The sequence below is a fragment of the Rhinolophus sinicus genome, chromosome 5, assembly GCF_057876585.1.
Source record: "Rhinolophus sinicus isolate RSI-liver-muscle chromosome 5, RSI-T2T, whole genome shotgun sequence".
Taxonomy (NCBI): Eukaryota; Metazoa; Chordata; class Mammalia; order Chiroptera; family Rhinolophidae; genus Rhinolophus; species Rhinolophus sinicus.
In genome coordinates this window covers 77,404,081-77,420,442 of record NC_142505.1, presented here as the reverse complement: position 1 = coordinate 77,420,442, position 16,362 = coordinate 77,404,081, and the positions used below count along the sequence as shown (strand labels likewise).

At 51.6% G+C, this 16,362-nt stretch overlaps 1 protein-coding gene across 8 annotated transcripts in view; it reads right to left on the bottom strand.

Moving 5' to 3' along the window:
* Positions 1–6,222: 6,222 nt before the first annotated feature.
* TCF7 (transcription factor 7) overlaps positions 6,223–16,362 on the bottom strand; it is a 31,732-nt gene continuing 21,592 nt past the window's right edge. For 3 of the 8 annotated variants that reach the window (XM_074313510.2, XM_074313515.2, XM_074313516.2), the window contains 8 exons: positions 15,608–15,719; positions 14,707–14,794; positions 13,161–13,253; positions 11,900–12,019; positions 11,276–11,438; positions 11,065–11,172; positions 10,407–10,455; positions 6,223–7,856 (listed from right to left, as the gene is read on the bottom strand). In XM_074313510.2, coding sequence (XP_074169611.1) covers positions 7,777–7,856; positions 10,407–10,455; positions 11,065–11,172; positions 11,276–11,438; positions 11,900–12,019; positions 13,161–13,253; positions 14,707–14,794; positions 15,608–15,719 — 813 coding nt within the window. In that variant the 3' untranslated portion in view covers positions 6,223–7,776. Of the gene's footprint in view, positions 7,880–9,225; positions 9,299–10,406; positions 10,456–11,064; positions 11,173–11,275; positions 11,439–11,899; positions 12,020–13,160; positions 13,254–14,706; positions 14,795–15,607; positions 15,720–16,362 lie in introns of all 8 variants that reach the window. The other 5 variants (XM_088798608.1, XM_074313511.2, XM_074313512.2 and 2 more) reach the window with 5 other exon arrangements.

Here is a 16,362-nt window from a genome sequence, read left to right as displayed (position 1 = left end):
TATAGTAGTTCAAATTTTTGTTCCCTTCCTGGCTTTACAGACTATGGCCCTAGTCTTTATTTATTTATTTATTTATTTATTTATTTATTTATTTTAGTTTCAGCAACATAATAGTTAGACATTTATACCCCTCACAAAGTGGTAGCTCCCCCATCTGCTACCCCTCTGACATCATATATAGCTGTTACAATTCCATTCTCTGTGATTTACTTTACATCCCGTGATGATACACACACACACACACACACACACACACACACACACAATTATAGTTGACATTCCACATTATTGTACTTCAGCTTCGGGTGTACAGCACAGTGGTCAGGCATCTACACATCTATGACGTGATCCCCTGATAAGTCCAGTGCCCCTCTGGCACCTTACATGATCTTTACAGCATTATTGATTATATTCCCCATACTGTATTTCATATCCCCGTGACTATATTGTGACTACCAATTTGTACTTTCTAATCCCTTCACCTTCTCCCCCGTCCCCGCCCCTCGCATCTAGTAACCATCATTTTTTTCTCTATACCTCTGAGTCTGTTTCTGTTTTGTTTGCTTTTTATTCTGTTCTTTAGATTCCACATATAAGAGATCAGGTGGTATTTGTCTTTCTCAGTCTGACTTATTTCACTTAGCATAATATTCTCTAGGTTTATCCATGTTTTACAAATGATAAGATTTCATTCTTTTTTATGGCTGAGTAATACGCCATTGTATAAATGTACCACAGTGTCTTTATCCACTCGTCTACTGATGGGCGTTTCGGTTTCCATATCTTGGCTATTGTGAATAGTGCTGCAATATGTGGCCCCAGCCTTTAAACAAGCAACCTGATAATCTAAACAAAAGTCCTGATAATGTTAAACTCTCTCATGTTTAATAGAGATCTGACAGCTCATCCAAGAGTAAGTAGGCTATTTGTGATACGGTGTACCCAAATAAATCATAGGCATGGTGTTAGGAGGCCCTTCAAGCTGGCTGCCATACCGTATTCCCTCTTCCTGGCTGTATGCTCACTATTTCTTTAATGTCTACCAAGAGTTTTCATGCTCTCACCCAGGAAAAGTGAGTAGCCAAACCTGTCTTCAAAGGTATCCACCGTCTCATTTCCCAACTATTCTCAACTAATACTGTGGCATGAAGTCATGCTGCGAGACTGGAGTCCTGCCACTGCCTCTCAGTGCCTACACGGACTGGACAAGTTGGAAATAGTAGCTGCCTATAGTGTGGGGCTGCTGGTGATGAAGACTCCTCTGTGATAGGCCTTTGGCTTCTCAGCTTTTCATTGACTATGTCGCTTGTGATCAGAAAGTAAACAAAACCCCTTTACTTCCTCCCTAACATTGTCATGGACTAAGGATGTGCCCCCTCAAATAGATTCTAATCATTCTTAAATTGTTGAAGCAAGTTACTTCTTTTGAAGTGGTTACACAGCATACCTTGTTTGCTTGCGCTTCACTTTATTGCACTTCACAAATGTTGCGTGTTTTCAAAATGAAAGCAAGGTCCTTCCACCAACAGAGAGACTACAGCTTGCTTTATTGCATTACTTGATTTATTGTGGTACTCTGGAACCAAATCTGCAGTATCTCCAAGATATGCTTGTATTTCATTAGCTTGCCTTCATAAATCTACCTTTAACACACAAAGTAGGTATTGATTTACAATTTTTATATTTTTCCAAAGAGTCACAAAGGCATCCCTTTAAGTTACAGATGCCTGAGTGACATTATAGCTGTGATTGGTTTATTCTACAATTGTTTGAACACGCCAGCTGCTGGAATTAAGCAAGCTCTATATTGTAACTTGGTGGATTGCCAGGGCTATAGCCCCGTAACATGATGTCATGGTAACACTGAGCTTAGCTGGGAGCTAGCTGGAGGAGGGGAACAACAGTGAGTCACTATGGCTGTCATGTGACTCAGGGCAGGCAGATATTCCAAACCACATAGTCTCTTCATTTACTTAAAAATTGACCAATTCTGTAGTCTTTTTTGATTCAAGTAAATTAAGAAAAAATTATAGGTTGCCGAGGCTCTTCATAGGGCAGTTTGAACAGGCATAAGGTGGCTTTCACCAGGAAGGAGAGAGCTGAGAGCAGCGGACCTCTTGCTCTGAGTGCCCTTTACATATCCACTGCCATCAGAATCTTACTCATCTTTTGAGGCTTAACTTCTGCTTGCCACCACTGCCATTTGAAGATCTGTGTTATTTTTCTCTTTCTGAAGCTCAGTATACATTCCGGTGGGAAGAAATGAAACAAATGTTTTCCCTACAAAGTTGCGTGAGCTTTAAAAAGATGATAGTTTTCAGTCATGTGGATTTGTATTAAAACTGATTTTTAGACAGGGAAGAAGAGAGTAAGGGAGAAGAAATGAAGTACAGGGAAAACACATGAAATGGTTGAATACCTAAAGTGTAGCTCCTGGCTTCTCCTTGGTAGGAGATAGAAGACATGGTTAAGGAGGCAAAGCATAAATACTGCTGGGATGGGATGAGTAACTCTTAGTAAAAATGTTCCTGGACCAAACAAGACTAATGAGCACATGGGGGCTATAGGGCTGGAAGGGTCTAGGAGAAACTGATTTGGTTTCAAAAGTCAAATTGGATTTGGTTTGGAGTGAAGGGATACCAAGTGAGGCGGGGAAGCAGTGCTCAGCCTGGAATTGGCAGCAGAAGGTTAGGTGTTGGTAGGTCTGCCGACAAATACAGGCTGGAAAGAGACATTAGGCCAGATTGGTGATAGAATTTTGGTGATGCTCTAGGAAGAGTATTCATTAGACTAGACCCATGTCAAGCATTGCAATTTTTGAGTGTTTGGACTAAAACGTTTTCTTTTTTAAAGTACTGGACTGAAGTATTCTGAATATTGGAGGTTTTACAACTAGAGTCCTGATGTCTTTTTCTTGTTTACGGTTAAAAATCACTATCTCCAAAGGGTAGAGAGAATGAGAGAACTGGATGTAAATATCAAGAAAAAGAATGATATAAGTAGTTTAGAACGTGTCCCTTGGCCCAAGATTGAGCCATTTGGACAAATAAAGAGGATTTGGGCATTCAGTCCTCCTGTAGAGTGATCAGTGGTTATGAGCAGTTTTGGTGACAGAAGGTGTTGAAGGTGTTTGGGTTTTTTTTCTTTTTTAAGGAAGGCGCAGCTCAGAGTGGCTCATATGGGGATTGAACTGGCAACCTTGGTGCTACCAACACCACACTCTAACCAACTGAGCTAACCAGCCACCCCTTGAATGTGTTCTTGTTTGACAGATTTCCATTGTGGGACTTTGAGGATAGTTTAACTCATGGATGACTGCTGTTTTGCAGTATTTTGCACTGATGGCTGCATCTGGTCTGTGCACCAATACTGACAGGCATTTTGTCGGAGGAATATAGTTGCTCACAGTAATGCCTGCTTCCACGTCTCTAGTTCTCATGACCTTCTGATACCACTCAACTTGACATTTTCACGAAGTATTCACTGAGCTTCTAACCTGCTATATGCCAATCTCTTTCACTCAGAGGATCAGCCTATTCCATAAAAGTGCTCTCACTTGCAATGCTTCCCATGTATGATGCAAATTCATATTTGTTTTTTCTGTGCTGAGTGTACCATTTCATAGCAGCAACCTCTAACTCTTACCTGCTTCAAATGGTTTGCAGATAGTTGTGTCCCATCAGGCTTACAGGATGGGTGGAAATACAGAGAGCAACACTCTCAGAAATCTGTATCCAAGAGGAGTGTCCAGAGTGTCTTTTTTTCTCTTTGGGGAGTGGAACCTGATTCCTACTCCTCTGTATTTCTTTCCCTACCCGACATTAATTGCACATGCTTGAAAGAACAACACTTCAGATAAAGGAATGAGAGAATACCTGGATGAAAAAGTAAGCCCGGGTCCATAGTCCAGAACTTCTGGTGAACTTGAAGTATCACCCTGAACTAGTTAACTGTCTCCCATATAATTCCTAGCTGCTGAAATACTGCTTACCTTGTATTGCTAATGACCTCATTCATGAGGACTACTAGGGACAGGGACAGGATAGTTCCAGCCCAGGACAGAATGGGCCCTTTTCAGTTCTCTGCCCAATCCCGTCCTTAACCTCATAATCTCTCCTGACCTGAGTTAGGCTTTTATTCCAGGGAACTAACTATGGAAATATCCCCATCTGTGTTCTGTCTTAAAAGTCCCTGTTTGAGTACATGCAGTTAGGGCTCCTCTCAGACCACCTTGCCCATTGTGGACAAGTAGACCAGTGAAAGTCTGTTAGCTGCTCCTGACCAGTGGGGAGCCCAGGAGCCTGAGGTAGAGTCCTACAGTTATTGGAGATCCGAGATAGATTGGAATCATTGGGATTGGGGGAGTTGACACAACCTAGGAACTAGCGTCTGCTTGCACGGTCGGCGCTGTTCAAGGACCCATGGTGAACAAAGTTCTCAGGAGACCTGAGAAACAGCCAAATGCTAAAGCAGCCTTTTCAATCCAAAAAGCCAATTCAGTTGTTTTATGTTATGAATGAGTTTTTGGTCTCGTCTACTTTGATGCACAGGCCTGGCAAGTCCTTGTTACCCGTGTCCCTTCCGTGCTGTTTTTCTAGAAATGCATGCAGGAACCCAGTCCTTTGGAACAACGTAAAGGACCATTTTCTTTGCCTCCACTTGTGGCCTTCCTGTCCAGGTTTATTGTACACTGACAGGCTGTGCTTCTGGGCCATTCAGAAGATGGTTATAGCTCAGAAGACAGCCTAGCCATGGGGCTGCCTGTGAAAGGGGACAACACGTTGGCAGACTTGGGAAGGCCTGCTAACTTGCTGGGCTGAGCCGTCACCAAGTCCTCTGAGCACAGGACGGCAGCGGGAGCCGCTGCAGCAGGGGGTCAAGATCTGTATTTCAAGCGAATCTTGCAATTGTCTGGGAATGTGTAAGGGAGGTTGGGTTATCTTATGTCTCAGAAAACGGGACTGGTTCTTGGCTGGCAGTGAGGTGGGACTGAGGTGGTATTTGAAGTTGAATTGGGGGCTGCCCTCTCAAGTCACCCTGCGACCTCACAGGAATGTGCTGCTGTGATCTGGGCGAGTTTCAGTTTCCTCTTTGAAGTCAGTGTTTTTTTTAAAGGCTGGTTTGATTTTGACAATGATGCCAAAGCCCCCCTTCTCTACTCACACACACAAAGGCTGCATTGTCCCTGTACCCAGTGTGCTCTAAATAAGACACCAGATCAGATGCAGCAGCCTAGTCTTGCATAAGCCTTGGTTAGAATGTAGTTTTTTGAAACAACTAGGCCAGTAGCCAGAGCGGGATTCTTTAAATGGGACAGATGTCAAGAGAAATGGCTCGTCTCCTCTAGCACTCTTCCAGAAAAAAAGCAAGTCTGGGATTACAACTTCCAGTGCCCTACTTTAAATAGACACTACTCTGGAAGATGACTTTATTTATAAATATTTGAAAAAATCCAAAAAATACCTGTGAAAATTACAATGCGTGATGGTGGCCCAGTGGCTGCTTGTTGTATACAGTTCTTGCCCAACATTTGTACCTAATGGTTGACTGACCTATTGAGGTGGCTTTATGACACCTTTTGCATTCATGATGGGTCTCAAGAAATTAACAGTGTATTTTAACAAGCTGCTGTGTGAAAAGTGGGTTGTAGATCTATCAAACTTCACAGGCTTTGTATAAAAATATGAAGATACTTCAAGCATTAATCAATACCTTTGGGAGGGAAGGGTACTTTAAAACACCTTTTGGGTTTTATACCAGGTTATAAGACTTGTTTGCTCATTTTCCTCATAATAGTATACTTACGGAGTATTTTCTTTTCTCTCAGCCCAGAGAAAATGGAGCCTAGTGGTCATGTGCACTTTGTCTGGTTGGATTGTCTTAGGGTCTGTGGGTGGCAGTTTCCAACCCATTGTCATGAGCAGTGGATGGGGGGGGGGGGGGCGGGTAGACTGGGCCTGTGCCTGCACCAGTTGAGGTCAGGATTGGCGGGGGAGGAGGGTAAGAGCAAGGCTTGGGATGGGAGCTTATTCCCTGCATGAGCCTGGCTGGGGCGGGGAGGGGGTTGGGGCAGGGATAGTAGTAACCGACTTTTGTAGGTTGAAAGTCTTGAGAACATGTGTACCAGTATAGAGAATAAACCCCAAGTTTTGCGGTTGCAGAGGAAAGTGTCATGCTGTTGTTGAACAGCTTGCTCCCCAGGGTCAAGCTTTGAAAAAGAAACCCAGTAAAAAGTATCTTTATTCTCATATTAAAGTTTTTCTATGACGACGCATTAACAATACAAAAATATTTGAACACTACAATGGTCTTTTTCTCAAGACTTCCTGCATCACTACCTTAGAATATATCTTTGGATTCTGAGAAGCCAGTGGGTCAAGAACTAAACAGGCTTTTGTCGATGGGGGTGGGTGTAGGGACAGCCCTTCTTCCTTGGATTCACACTATGTACAGTGAGGAGGAAAAAACAAGTTAAATTAAAAAAGAGTTTAAGGCTCAGGGTTGAAGCTTGGCTCAGAAAGGGGTTGAAGTTGGCTGTGGTGAACACCCACGGGCTGCCACTAGAGGTGTTCTGGGCTCCTCGCTTTGGTTGTCATGGTCTTCCTGCCTGCAGCCCCATAGGGAAACTAACGCTGGCCTGGTTTCATGCGGGAAATCAGACACTGGCTCTGTGAGGTTTGGTTTGCCCTCTTGCAACTGCCCAAGAGCTGGCTGACTGAGGTGGGTAAGCTGGAAATGGAGCTGTGGAAAGGGTTCTCAGAACGGGAGGGGTGCACACTGGATTTAGGGCCACGCCTTTTTTGAACTGTTGAGTCTAGCCACGTGGGACAGGCCTGGGGCTTTGGTATCGGGGCTTCTTAGGTGGTGTCTCAGGATTTCCAAGATGAACTACAGCCAGATACCCCCACCACCCACACTTGCCTGATAAGGTAGTGTCAGGTTATTTCTGTCGCCTAGGGTGATAGGCCTAAACTTAATCTATTCCATCCCCTCCTTACAAGGTCCTGAGAATGTGGCAGGATTCCTTTGGTCCAGCTTCCAAATGGTAGCTGGTTTTCTGTAGAACAGCTTCTCTAGGCCCTTAGGAGAAGCAGCACTGTCTTGAGCTTTGTGGTTGTGACCATGCTCCCATTTGATAAACCAGCTCATTCTTGGTCCATGAAGTATCTGCTATGGGGACGATGTGGTAATGGTGGGGGTAGGGAGGCAGGGTAGGGAAAACAGCTGGGCTCAGTCCAGCCCATCTGTGATCTACAGCAGGAAAGCAGAGAGAGGCAGGAGCACCTGCCTAGCAGGAGAGATGCTCAGAACAGATGCAGGCTGCCATAGGCACAGGGACAGACACCCTTAATCAGGTAACACAGATCTGATGCACCACTTGGAGCAGTTTGAATTGATGGCTGCAGGTTCAGGCAGATGTTGTGCAGCCTCTACAATCTCCAGGGCCTGGACCCTGAGAGGGAGTCAACAGGCCCCCTGGCCGGTTTCCAGGTGTTTTGGGGCTCTGTCGCTTCTTTTCAGAGGGTGGGCTCCTGGAGGCCAGGTGTCCTGTGCACGCTAGGCTCCCTGGCTCCAAGACTGCTGTTGCTGTATCTGTGTATTCTGCAGGGCATTGCGGGGGGCCTGTGGGGGCCCAAGGGGCTGCGAGGCTGAGAGCGGCCGAGAGACCTGGTGACGTAGGCCCTGGCTCTGCAGGGCTAGCAAGTAGTGCTGTGGGGAAGTGGGGCAGCAGGAGGTATGAGGGCGAGTCCTGGGGGGCTGGGGACCCAGGGCAGCCTAGAGCACTGTCATCGGAAGGAACGGGGCTGGGGCAGCGGCCTTCTCCGGGTAAGTACCGAATGCATTTCTTTTTCCTCCTAGGAATAGTGAAGAGAGTTATCTGTAAATAGAGGGTGAATTCATAGTCATACACCACAACCGAAAACTGCTGTCCTTGCACTGGCCTAGCTAAAGTCTTGTCCCCTCCCCAGGACTTGGTGATGTGCTTGTGCCTTCAGGCCTGAATCAGCACTGCAACTCTGCTTGGCCTGGCCCTGACGTGGGACAGGTGCAGTTCCCAGCACAGCCACACGGTGGCATAGGGACCTTTTGGAGCTAGGCCTGGGGTTGCCTCCTGTTTTCCAGGGAAGCCATCTCCTAATCTGGGCCTTTGAGTCTTGGTTCCACCTGTGTTTGTGGGGCTCAGATCTGCATTAATGCAAGGGTCTGCAAGGTTTGTGGCTTATTGAACTGAGCAATCCCAATGCGCAAAAGTAGGTTAGAGGCAGAGAAGGGGAAGAAATGGATGGTGATTCTTCTCGTCCATTCTTACCATCTAGAGTTTTCTAGACAATTTGTCTGAATAGCAGGGCCTGGGTGGAATTAGAGCCTCCTCTGAGAACAGGGTTACCTCCCATCATGTATACACACATTTGCTCCCCTGCCCCCCCAAATTCCTCTTTGCCTTTGTACGGGGGAGCATGGAGGGTACTCTGAGGGGCTGGACAAGTAAGTATTCCTTGGAGTCAGTGAACTAACTGCCTGGAGCAGCCTCAGCCTTGGCCCTACCAGGCCTTGGCCTGAACCTAAAACAGGCAGCTTTTAGCCATTTGGTAGATAAGCCTTCTTTTCGCATACACCAGCATTTTCCCGTTGTATGGTGAAACATACATGTTTAAAGCTCCAGCGCCTGAGGAGGGCCCCTTGCTAGGCCAGCCCTGCTCCTCTCCCTCTCCAATCATCTGGCCTCATAGTCATGAGTCCCGTGATCACTTGATGTTGAGGTTATTCAGGGTATCTCTATACTAGTCACCTTGTTTTACCTAGATTTAAGGGCTCAAGCAGGGCTCCCAACTTGAAGTGATGGAGCTGGTGGGCCATGATGACATTGAGACCTGGGAGCAGAGGCTTGGGCCACCTGAATGGTGTGTGAGATTTGTCTGCTGAGGACCAGCTAGGCCTGGTTAATACCAGAGGAGCCTAGGCACAAGAACTATATATATTCCTGAGTCTGCCTTTCCCCTCTAGAACATTCTCTCCCCACCTCCTTTCACCTAGACCCAAGAGATCTTCCCCACAAGCTGTGTTCAGTATTCATTCCCCTTCTTAGGAGGCATTGACCCCCAGTCTGCAGGTGTGCTGGGGTGGGGGTGGGGTGCAAAGGAGGGCTGCAGGCCCAGCAGAACATGTGCAGAGTCAGGGAAGCAGCTTAAAGCAAAGGGAGGCTGGTGGTGGGGACAAACCCACCTGCACGGACCACACCAATCCGTCTGCTGGTTGAGGCCAAAGCGAGCACGGCATTTCTTAGGCGAGCCGGGTTCTGCTCACGGCCATGCCAGAGGGGCAGAGCAGGGCAGAGGGCGAGCAGGCAGGCAGCAGGGCAGAGCAGGGCCCAGAAAGAAGAGGTAACATCAGTGTTAGCCAGTCACAGATACTCCACAGCCCCCACAGGCAGAGAGCCTCTCCATGGCACAGCCAGCCCCAGGGGGAGCCCTAGGGCCCAGAGCCAAGGTATCAGGAAAGGTGGACACCCAGCTGGGCAGTAGAGGCAGTGGGAAGAATGGTGGAGATGGGAGGGAGGGGACCCTGTCAGGCTCGTTCCTCTCTGGCTTGTGGGGCCCCTCGCTGCCCATGCGGAAGGGCCCAGGGAGGCCTGTGGGATCCAGCCTCTTCTGCCTTAGGGCTGCCTACCAACTCCCTGCCATTTTATCCAGGTGTTTGTTTTGCTTTTTGCATTTTGGCCAACGTCCAATCTGTCTTACCCACATCCCCTCATGCTGTAGCTTAAGCCTGTTCCACACACTTCCAGATGGAAAGTAAGGTCCATTCCTCAACCTCAGAAAAAGGGCTGAGGACTCTACCCTGCCCCAGTCCTAGCCTCCAGCTTCTATGTGTGGGGGTGGCATAACAAAGTCCTTCATGAATGTGGATCAGGGTTGGGGCAGAAATTCACCCACAGGAAGACTTGCAGTAGTGTGTGTGTTTCCTGGGTCTTCTACGGAGGACTTGGCACTGCCATGAAAAGCGGATGGGGGGCGGTGAGAGGCTGTGTGACTGATGGGCCTCGGCCCAGACAGCCTGCCGACCACCGCAGAACTAACCAGGTGCAGTGTCTGGCTTAGCACTGGGTCAGTCAGGTCCTCGCTGCGTTTCTCTGACCGGCCGGCTATGAGCAGAGCTCGCTAAGGTGGGGCAGGTGCGGGAGGCCCGCAGGCCACTGCTGTGATTGAGCCTTCCCAGGGACTCAGTATAGCTGTTCCTCCTGTGGGCATTTGACTTAGGAGATGCAGGCCTTATTTCCAGACGGCCCAGGCCCTGAAGTTTCGTGGCTGAGTATCTGCCCCGCCGCCCTTTGGGCCAGAGAGGTGCTGCCCATGAAATGGCCTGGAGAGGAGCGTCCACTACTGCTAACTAAGGGAAAGTCTCACCTGTGGTGGATTCTTGGTGCTTTTCTCTAGACCGCCTCTTCTTCTTCCCCTGCAGGGAACAACGGGAGGGATGCTCAGGTCTGGGAGCAGACGCTATAACTCCCGTGAGCCAGTAGCTGGGACACCGTAAGCCTAACGCCTAGCCTGGCTGCTGCTGGGCTTTCCAGGCTCATGGTCCCTTCTTACCTGGGGGCCCTGGGGTATTTTTTTTATTTTATTTAGATTTTATTTCAATTATAGTTGACATACAACATTGGCGCTGCTGTTTCTTGATAATTTTTGCTAGGTAACCATCACAGTTAGGGGCTCCCCCTCCCTCCCTTTCCCATGCTGGTCTCTGTTTTGAATGGAGGAGGTAAATTCCAGGCTCCTTCCTCCCCTTCTGCCCATGTGGCCCAATCAAATACTGGGCAACAGCCCTGCGTGGGAGTGTATCCTGGGTGGAAAACGGGACCTGGGCCGGCTGCCTTCAGGGGCAACTCCGCTTGCCAGCCCTCTGCTGAGCCAGCCATGGGAGCCTTAGACCCTCCACTGCACCACTGCCCCTCATCTGTGCCTTCGGGAGAGGAGTCCTGCCTGCCTGCCCTGCTGAGACTGGCCTGGGGCACGGCATCTTGAAGGCGCCCACCCGCCCGTCCCTGCGGTGCTGCCCACTCACATAGTTGTCCCGCGCCGACCAGCCTGGGTAGAGCTGCATGTGCAGCTGCCTCTCCTTGCGGGCCAGCTCGTAATACTTGGCCTGCTCTTCCCGCGACAGTGCGTGCCACTGCAGAGGGAAGGAGGGGCAGACGGGCCATCGGTGTCGGCAGGCTGCACTGGGGGGAAGGAGCCCGGGCCACCCCTGCCAGCCCGCCAGCCCGCGGCCTCACCCTGCGGCCCAGGATCTGGTTGATGGCGGCGCTCTCCTTGAGTGTGCACTCCGCGATGACCTTGGCTCTCATCTCCTTCATGTACAGCATGAAGGCGTTGAGCGGCTTCTTGATGGTTGGCTTCTTGGCCTCCTTCTCTGCCTTGGATTCTGCCTGTGTCTTCCTGAGGGGCACATGTCCAGACCACTCGGGAGCGGCCACAGTGCCTAGCTAATGCGACCACCCTCCTCTAGTGTGTGGAAGTGCATGCATGCTTGGGTTTTGCACATGGAATCTTTCTCAGCAGCCCCAAAATGCATGAGAAGAGTTAAGTAATTGTTCCTCACAGGAATATTGTAGCTGAGTGAGAAAAGCCTGGGTAAGAACCTCTCAGCCCCTCCTGTCCTGGCTTAAACTAAATCCTTGTTCCCTACTCCACCCTCTCCCTCCTGCTTCTGAGGATCAAACAACAGTGATCAGTGGCAAGAGCCACAAGACAGTTTGACCAGAGGCCTCTGGCCATTCTTGGAGCTTCCAGGCAGCAGCCTTGGGCGGGTGGAAGGAATGTGTATCCTGGCTGACCAACAGACGGGAGCCTGAGGCCTGCTCCCCTGTCCCCGCCCTCCCCATGGCCCTTCTACTCACAGGCTGCGATCGTAGGGCTGCAGCTCCTGCTTCCCTGAGGGAGGCACAATGGCCGGGTGGGGGATGGCTGCAGGGTGACCAGGTACGCCAGAACCTAGCATCAGGGATGGGTGGGTGAACCTAGAGGCAGGAGGAGAGGAACATGAGCCGGGTGTGTCCAGGCCAGACCTGTGGACACGCGCAGGCCCTCGTAGTACACACGGACAGGTCAGCAGGCCTGCATACAAGGACAGAGACGCATACAAATACCTGCTCCCAACACACTGCACAAACACTGCAAAAACCCACATGCCATTCCGGTGGTTACTAAGTCCTAAGTAGCTTTCAAATCTGTCCCCTTGTCACCTCCTGCCCTCACGAGCTCAGCCTCATGAGCTTGTGACTGCCCTGTGGGCTTCCGCACTCTTCTGCTTGCCTCCTCCAGGACTCTCCACACGGCAGCCAGTGACCTTTTATAAACACCCGAGTAGTGCTGGTTGAAACTGCCCCACGGCCCCCAGACCTGCATGACCATCCCTGCTGACATTTCTCGCCCCACCTTTTCCCATTTCCCAGCACTTCCCACCCACAGCCATCCCCAACTGATGCTGTTCCCTCTGCTTTCCCTGACCCGTCAGGTCTGGCTGGGGCCTCCTTGGGCTTCATCACCCACATGGCCCATTCAGCTGCTGGTGTGGTGTGTGTACCGCCTGCCCTGGGCAGGGAACGGCTGCTGAATGCCTCCTCCCATACTTAGCACGGGAGTGAGCTAAGGGAAGGGACACGTGTACACACACCTCCCACTTTACTTTCTTGTTGTTCTATGGACACCACTCTGCCCCAGGCTGCTTACACAGGTGTGGGGTCAGCCCCTAAGGGCCAGACATTGGAGACACCTGTAAAAGATGATGCCTCAGCTTGCGTGGAGCTCGGGATGCCCAGTAGAGTCCTGACTGGCCCTGCCCTCAGCAGGGATGCAAAACAGGTGAGTGCATACACACCTGCACACAGACTGACACATGGACAGAGGCAGGAGCTCAAGCACACGTGTGCGTGCACTGCCCCTGGCTGCTCTGCTGCACAGTGTGGCCTGGGCTTAGGCCTCTTGCACTCCCACTGGCTTCGTTCTCAGGCACAGGGCAGCACAGGGCTGCAGAATGACAGACGGACGGATGGACAAACGACTAGCACAGGGCAAGCACTGGCCTGGGCGTGGCCCTGTGTGGGCACTAAAGCCTGGGCAACAGGAAGCAGGAGCCTGGCTGCAGGGCAGGGGACTCACCTGGGGTAAGGGGCGCCAGGGGCTGCAGTGGGGGCAGGGAAGTGCTGTCTATATCCGCAGGAAGGGGACAAGGGGTAGAGAGGAGGGCTGGGCCTGTGGTTGGGAGAGACAGCTGTTAGCAGTCTGGCTACTAGCCAGATGTGGGGAAGGACTTCCCCAGAATGCTTAGGCCTGAAGCAGAGAAGAGGCAAATCGGCCTCTGCTTGGACCACTGCTGTGTGTGTTCTACACATCTGCCACCAGAGGGCAACCTGTGCTACATTATTTCCCTCTACAGGCTTGTACCAGTGCTTAAGGGGTAGAAATGGCAGCATTCTCTGGGGACCCAGCTTAGCAGGCCCCAGGTCCCCTCCAGCCTGCCTCCTGAAATGTCCTCGAAGTACAGGCTTGAAACCTGCCCTAGGGCCTTTGCACCCATTGCTAACACTGTCGGGACTGTTCTTCTGCAGCTCCGGTCATCCTTCAGGGCTTGCTTGGCTCGACCCTTTCTCCTGAGAGCCCCTGAGATCCCAAGCTGCATGTGGTGCCCCTCAGGGCTCCCACAGCCCCAGTCAAAGCACTGGTAACGGTGCCCTGTAATCGGCTCTCCTCTTGCCTGGGTTGTGCACGAGGCGGACTGAGCTCTGAGGGTGGGGACCTGAGGATTGCTCAGCGTCAGCAGTGCTGCTCTGTGCTCCGACCCCCACCTGGCACACGTCAGTCCTGGGGGTACTGGTGGGGGTGGTCCTGATTTGTATTCAGAGTGGAGCTTTGTCCAAAGAGAATCCAGAAATGGTGGGACGAGCTGAACATGGATATAGGGTAAGTGGAATGGGGCAGGTGGGCCTGAAGTTGGGCCTCTGGCCTGCCCTGCCTTCCTGGGAAACCAAGCTTTTCTGCTGTTGAGTGACTGCCCCAGGCCAGAGAGGCTAGAGACCTTCCCAGGTCACACTGCAGTTGATGAGCAAAAGGCCAAGTAGCCTGCCCTGCCGAGCCCCAACTCCAGACGAAGACAGGACTACTGACTCGAGGTCCAAGCAGACTGGCCAGGGGCTGGGGCTCAAGCAGGTACCATCGGGGCAAGGAGGGACCCTGCCCCTCAAACAGCTCAGCCAAGGAAGGGACCAGCCAGCAGTAGGCACTGGGGCTAGTGGGACGTATCCCTCTACCCATCAGGTGGCTGAGAATCAACAGCGTCTCCTGGCCGTTCATGCTGTCACCTCCTTGCTCAGGCCTACCTTGTCTTCCTTACGTACTCAGATGGCCCTGAGCAGCCCAAGGTTCTCCCATTCAAGTCTCTCAGACACTGAGACAGAGTTCAGGTGCGGCAGGGCTGGAACCAGGAGCCCAAAGGGAATGTGTCAGGCTTCCTGGGGAGTGGCTAGAGGCTGGCCCTCCCTGCTACCTACAAAGCCGGCAGCGGGGTGCTCGGCACAGGACAGAGAGGAGAGAGTTGGGGGATGCCATGGGCAGGCTGACTGGCCTTACTGTGCTAGGAGGAACACGAAGGGCAGGTATATGGGCTCAACCAGTGCAAGGTGCCCCTTCCCACTGGGCCCACACTCACCAGCTCACAGTGTGGGGGAGCTGTCCCATGCTGCCTGAGGTCAGAGAGTAGAAGCCGGAGAGGTCCGGAGTCTGCAGAGTCCTGTGCACTGCAGGAGGGGCCGGGTAAGTGAACCAGTGTGACCCGGAGGCCACAACCGCTGACGACTGCGTCCCAGAGCCTCCCCGCGCTGCGCTGGAGGACCAGACATGCTGCTTTGTGCAGGACTATCCCGCTGTGATAACAGCGCCCCATTTACAGGCTAGGGAACCAGGGCACAGGGCTTGGGTGCCTCCTGAGGACACTGGCTGGCCAGCGGCGGAGTGGGAGTCATTCAGGAACGGGACAAGGCCTCACCACGTCCTTGGCCTCTGCTAGTCTGCAACTGGGGCCTCTCTGCTGGGGGCTTTGGCCTGGCTTTCTGGGCAGGAGGCAGGCCCCCTAGTCTGGGGGAACCTGGCCTGTGGAGCCAGGGTTCTGCCCCCTCCCCCCACTTTTGAGTCAGCAGGTTTCCCACAGTCGACATTGGCTGATTTCAGAATGACTGCCTGAGGCTGAGGTGAATCAGCCATCACAACCACCACTTTCCATTTTCTCACTGGGGGGGAGGGAAAGGCTCTAAGTTTTATAGCTACCAGCTTTACACAGATGGCTGCTCCCGGACTGGCACCGGGAGGTCACTCAGAATGAGCTTCCTACCTCCAAAGGAAGCCTTCAGACTGACTTGGCACCAATTTCCTCAGCCCTCTGGTCCACTCAGGCCCCCCACACTCCCTCTCTCTGGCATGTTGGGGGGCCTGATTCTGTACAGTTCCAGGTTCTCAATTTGTAAAAAAGGGCCCTGCCCCCTGGCACCAGAAGCCAGGGACTTGGCACCTAGGCGCTAGGTCTCCTTGGGCGCGTCCCCATCCCAGGTCGGTACCTTGCTTCTGGTTGATGTCAGCAGGTGCAGATGTGGGGTGTGGGCTGCTGAAATGTTCATAGAGAGGAGAGAGTTGGGGGACGCCATGGGCAGGCTGACTGGCCTTATTGTGCTGAAAAACAAGAAGGGTGGGTGAATGTGGGGAGACCTGAGGAAGACAGAGCTGGGGCTATGCACACAGGCAGAGCTCGATGAACTGTGTGGGCAGCCCAACTGTCAAAGGAAAATGGGGGCAGTCAAAACCACAGACCTCACAGGAGGGGGCACACTCAAGGCAGCCTGTGTCCAGTGGTGCAGCTCTCCCGCCCCCCCCCGCCCCCACCCCCGTGACTTTGACCAAGCAGCCCCACCTCACAGACAGCCTCTCAGTTTTTCTGTGCACTCAGGTGCAAGAGGCACATCTCCCCCGTCCAGGAAAATCTTCCTGCCTCCCAGTCTCAGAGATCCCTGATTTCTCGGAGTACTGTGGCTTGCTCACAACCTCTAGCCCCAAGCATCTGAGGACATGTCCTACCCAAGCACAGCCTGGAGAGCTTTCCTATCCGGTCCCCAGACTGGAGGTCTTGAAGCTGACCCTCTGTCCATCCCCTCAGGCTTAATAGGATTTGTTGACACAAGGAAGAGCCCCCTCAGGGAAGGTGGGGCCAGGCTCCCCCTAGGGCCAACCCACCCAGCCCCCGCACTTCCTGTTTCCTTAGCACCGCAGGACTCTTACTTTTCACACCAGTCACATGGATCTGTCATGAGATGACTCA